Here is a 5738-nt window from a genome sequence, read left to right on the forward strand (position 1 = left end):
GTTGAGGAAATGGCCCAGGACTCTTTTTTTTTTTTTTTAACATATATATTTTGGCGATTCTAATATACATCCAAGCTTGAGAAGTATGGAAGTAGAATTTTAGCATCACTGCACAGGATCAACTTAGACAATTGTGTCTGTGTCATGTTGTCATGCAGTGACATCACGTAATTATAATTTTGCTGAGACATAAAGTGAGAGCAAGTCGCTCTGTTGAGTGAGCCCAGAAGTGATGATTCTTAGCTAGAAACTAGAATGGATAGTTTTGGGTTTTGATACGTTAGAATATGGAATAGCAAATTTGTTGTTTGGTTAGCTCCATTATGTAAATATCACCTACCGTATGTTGTTCGTAGGAAGAATATGTCATGAAACTGTTTTGGCAGTTGGACCAGCTAAAGTTGCAGCCAATGCAAAAATTGCAAGATGTCAGGGAAATTACATGCTCTGGTTTTATTTATTTATAAGTTTGGGTATTAAAGCTTTTGTGAATCTCCCAGTATACTGTGCAAGACATAGTTTCTAACTTCTTGAAGTTGGAAAGACAAAACCACTGTACACAGAACAGGACCAGATGAAATGAAACTCCATAATACACGACAGCCAGCCAGCGCTGTGAATTACAGAGAAGAGAGTATGAAGTGTCAACAAGGGGGTCTGTGGAGACCGTGTGGCTAGTTATGACGTACACGAGCATTTTCTTTAGTTGCAGGGCCAGCTCTGCCCCCGAATTATAAAAGCAGTAGTTCAGAATCACCAGACAGTGACGAGGACAGCAGTTCTCCGTGCGAAGAACGAGATCAAGAATCCGAAGACAATGACACTGGCCCAACTGCAAGGTCAGTCACTTAGACGATAAACCAGGCTTCAAATCGAGTACACATTGGCTGGAACAGCTAGATAGTAAGGGACATCACATCCGCGTTTGTACAGCTCAGGAAGAAATAATTTCATACGGCATTTCCTTATGTAAAATTCTTTTACAAAGAATTTATTCTAGTGGTACGTAGCTGTGGACCTATGCAGAATTTTGATGAAATTCTTAGAGCTTTTCCTTAAGATGTTATTAAAGCAATTAAATATTCTAAATAAACCAGAAAATTTATTTTTAGAAATTGTATGTGCAGTGTATGTTTTTTAAGTTTAATGAATGATTTCCCTCTAACCTAGCCTTACCACAGGTCCATGTAAATAAAACGTTGAATCTTTGTGCATTATTGAGTAGCAGGTTTTTTCTGATTCATTTTAAAGATTATGAGACAGAAATAGCAACATAAAACCCTTCCTGAAATGAGATTAAAAGCCAAAGTCGTAAATTTTGCTCAGAAACATCTAGCAAGTAGACTATTAATTGAAACTTCATTGGGTGGAATCTCTAACGCCACAGAATATGTAAAAATTGCGTTATTACTGCTGTAGAGAAGTAACCAATCTAACTATTTTAGGCCAAAAGTAAATTTCCGGAAAAGATAAGTAGAAGTCTTAGTGTGGTGTTCATTTTTTATTTGGCAACATTAATTCATTGTTTCAGTATTTATGTAACTAGTTGAAGTTACAAATTAAAATTAATTGTTAAAAATTATAATTTGTGAAAAAATTTTTGACATGTGCATAAAGTTACACTACTGTGTTTTCAGAAAACAGAGGAGAAATCAAGACGACGATGATGATGATGAAGGGTTCTTTGGACCAGCCCTTCCTCCTGGATTTAAGAAGCAGGATGATTCTCCTCCAAGGTGACAATGTATAATATTTCAGGCCAGTCTTCTAAATATTTCAACTAGTATCTGTTAATTCATTAAAGAGTTGTCTGCAATTGTTTTTTAACTTATGTTTATAAAGCATTTGAAATCCATATAATAAAATAATTATTTAAATACTTTTAAATATCATCGAAATAAAAATAATTATAATAAAAATTCCTATTAAAATAATTGACATGTTTATGACATCTCCATAGTTTATTTAAAAACTACATCTCCTATTCAATACTCACAAAAGTGTTTGTGGTAGAATATTATCCTTTTCCCTTTATTTAAACAGATAAGGATGCACACATAGTAAATGATGAACCTGGGGCCTGCAGTCCTGGTATTTGAGGTCTAATTCAGACTTTTTCTTAATTATTTATTGATAGAAGAAACAAATCCATATGTCTCACATTAGACAATTTGATGAACTACTCTGAACCTCAAATTTGTCATCTATTAAAAAGGATGACAACATGTACCTTACAGAATTGTGATGATTGAAATTTCGTATCTGTACTCGTATTTATAGTGCCTGGCACAGAGTAAGCATATAGTAAATATTGATTCCTGTCTTCTTTTTGGAATTGTAAACTTTTTAAAAGTTGAATATGAAATTGCACACCCAATTGTTTATAATTCATAATGCTATATATTAATATGTAAGAACAAGTAAAACAGGCTGTTGTGCATTTTATAGTCAGAGTTTACCCTAATTTTCAGAAATAACAAGGATAGACAATCCGCTGTCTGTTTTAGTATGGCCCCCAAGCTAAGAATGATATTTAAAGGTTTATTTAAAAAACAGACATGCAACAACAGATCCAAATGTGGCCTCAAAGCCTAAAATTTCCTCTCTGGCCCTTTATAGAAAATTCGCCGAGGATATAATATTCCTTTTAAGAAAGCAAATTCTGAGACGTAAAGCAGTTTCTTTTTTGAGAATTCTTCTTTGTCAATGATAAAATGTATGTGTGAAATAAACAGGTGTAGCAGATAGAATCGGCAGAACCCTTTTAAACAGCCATAACGTGCCATGGCTGTGTTCCTTTACTGTATTTTAAGATTTTTATGTACCAGTAATTTTGCCCTCACAGATTCCCTGAAGCCAGAGAATTAATTGAGCTGTAATTGCATTTGTAGGTCTGCTAAAAATTGTCTTCAGAAAGAAACGAGACAGTACTTCCTTATAAGTTATAAAGGATAGCTAATTTGATCTTTCTAACAATGCCAAACTTCCCTGTTTTTCGTATACAAAACTGTTTTGGCTCCGAGAAGTTTTATGAACCAAGACCAGGGGGTCACAAAGTGTCTCGGGTCAGAACCCAGACCTCCGACGCTCAGTGCCGTTTTCCTCTGCCGGGGAGCCTGTCTCTGAGGCTCTAACTGAACACAGTGCAATCGGGAAAATTCATCTTAGCGCTGCACTGTCATCTCGGCTGGTACTATTGGCACAGTGCCATCTCGGGACAAAACACTGGTACGAGAGAAAGGATGAAGAAACTTAAAAGTATGACAGAGAGAGACGATATCTTATTTTTCCTCTACGCAAGTAAGCCTTTCTCTCTTTAAGACCCAGATTTAGGCCGTTCTGCCTTTTGACTGACAGCGGTTCCCTTAGAACACGGAGTAAGACAGCTTGAAAGCAAGTGAACTTTTCATCGAGTAGACCAGGCTTCCGGCTCCAACTCTACCGTTTTAATGTGTTGTCCTTGAGCATTATTTCGCCCACCTAGAAAGTGGAGTGACTTATACCGGGCAGGGTCATTTTAGTTCCTTAACATGGAAAGGCACACGCGGCGACGTGGTTATTAGCACAGCACCTCTTTCTGTGGGTCTCAGATAAACTGTTGTCATTCCCGTCCACTTCTGTGTCATTGCTGGATTACCAGTGAAGACAGCTTAGATTTTTATACCACTTTGGCACATAGAACCATAAATTGCTGGCATCTGTTGTATGGATGTGCCGTGTACGTCCATAGGACTCAATTTATACTGAGTAGTTCTGGCTGTAATTATAATTTTCAGTGGACAGTGAATGTCAAAATGGAAAGCCAAGGCACGAAATAGGAAAACATCTTCATGGGCTTCAGTCCATAATGAGAACTTTTTTTTAAAAAATTATGCGTTTTCTTTAACAGTTTTTTTAGGAAGTGGGAGAAATACTGGTTTAATGTCTAATCATTGACTAACAAATAGTAAAAATGCAGAAATTAGATTTTTTTAAGCTATTAAGTGGGAAAATAATAGCTTTTAGCATAAAAATAATATGTTAAATAAAATGCTCATTTTCAAGGTTTGTCATTGTCTGGCTTTTTATTATTTTTGTGAACTTTGAAAACTGCTTTTAAAAGTCAGAGAAAACAATATTGGTACGTTTTATTTTACAGGCCTATCATAGGTCCTGCATTACCACCTGGTTTTATGAAATCTACACAGAAAAGTGACAAAGGCAGAGATGGTCCAGGACAACAAGTATCATCGTGTCTCAGCTCTGAGGTTTGGAAATTTTTCGAGCAAAGGATAAGATGTAACAAACTCAAGACTTTACATAGTAATAACCGCAGTCATTTGACTCGGATGTTATGTCAGGCATAGTCACATTCAGATGAATTTGGGATTGTAGCACAGGTAGATGAAATCAAAGGCTTGTCATAGAACCGAGATGCTGTTAGAAAAATAACATGTATTGTTGGTGGAGTATCACCTACTCACGCTTCTGATCCTTGAAAGGAAGCTTAAAAATGCTAGAAAATAGAACATGATGAAAAGTTTGAGAAACCTATGTGATCTGACCCATAACAGAAAAACCTGAGGAATTGTTTAATAATGATCTTTATGTTGAAATTAACGCTCTCTTGCCTGTCTCTGGTACTGTATATAACAAAGGCACTAGTAGATAAGTAATTTTATGAAAAGATAGATTGAATGATTTTGGAGTCAAGTGTGAAGGCTGTTTTCTTGTTAGAGGCCAGGTCTTCAGCAGTAGCTGAGATTTATACAGTGCTTTATCATTGGTAATGCATTTTCCTCATATGTGGATATCATCTTTACCTCCTCCATGGCCTTATGAAGTGCGTGTGATCTTCTTAACATCTTACAGATGCTAAAACCCAAAGAAATGGGGTAGCTTACCCAGGATCGCAGTTCATACTTATGAAAGCCCCAAGGCTTAAACCCAGTTCTTAAGACTTCAAAGCACCTGTTCATTCTGTTATTCCGCATAGCTTCCTGTGTCTGTGTCGCCGCTGAGACTTCCACAGCTGTTATTAAAGGACACATAATGCAGTGGTTAATGCAGGTCGTGCATTCAGAGTCATTAATGCATTCTTTCAGCAGTATTTATAAAGCACCTCCAGAGTGTCAGGCATACAGTCACAGAAATGAATCCGTCAACAAGCTCTGTTGTTCCTAACTCCAGAAGACATCCGGGACCCAGCCACTTTTGCTTCCGTCCTGGTCCAAGGCAGCACATACATCACCACGTTAGTGGTCTCCACGCTTCAGCCTTGTTCCTCCGCTCCTGCTTCTCCCCACAGCAGCTGGAGAGGCCTGGGCGAAGGAAGTCAGACCGCGTCACTCACACCCGAAACCATCAGTGGCTCCTCTCTCTGCTTGAAGCCACAGCCCTCCAGGGCCCTCTGCAGGCTGGCCTCTGTTACCGCCCTGGTTCTCTCTTACTTCATGTGACCATGTGACCACGCTGCGCCCCTTGCTGAACCTCCTCAGCGACGCCAGGCTCCTGCCCCTGAGCATTTGTACCTGCTCCATCTCTTCATGAGGGTCTTCCCTAGTTGTCTGCCTGGCTCGCCTCCTAGGCCTTCAGCTTTTTGCTGGAGTGTCACCTCGGCGAGGTACTTTCTGACCTCCTAACTTAAAATCGCTAACTGCTCTTCCCTTGACTCCTGTCCCCTTCCCTCCTTCCATGTTTTTCTGTAGCATTTGCCACTTCCTAAGATGCCATATATTTTACTGCTTCCGTTCGTTTTT

General features: G+C 38.4%; 1 protein-coding gene across 1 annotated transcript in view; it reads left to right on the top strand.

Moving 5' to 3' along the window:
- GPALPP1 (GPALPP motifs containing 1) overlaps window positions 1-5738 on the top strand; it is a gene marked incomplete at its 3' end in the record, with an annotated part of 15505 nt that overhangs the window by 872 nt on the left and 8895 nt on the right. Inside the window, exons 2-4 of the mRNA XM_023523006.1 lie at window positions 707-839; window positions 1638-1736; window positions 4139-4247. Coding sequence (XP_023378774.1) covers window positions 707-839; window positions 1638-1736; window positions 4139-4247 — 341 coding nt within the window. The remainder of the gene's footprint in view (window positions 1-706; window positions 840-1637; window positions 1737-4138; window positions 4248-5738) is intronic.

Source organism: Pteropus vampyrus, unplaced genomic scaffold (assembly GCF_000151845.1).
Source record: "Pteropus vampyrus isolate Shadow unplaced genomic scaffold, Pvam_2.0 Scaffold370, whole genome shotgun sequence".
Lineage (NCBI taxonomy): Eukaryota > Metazoa > Chordata > Mammalia > Chiroptera > Pteropodidae > Pteropus > Pteropus vampyrus.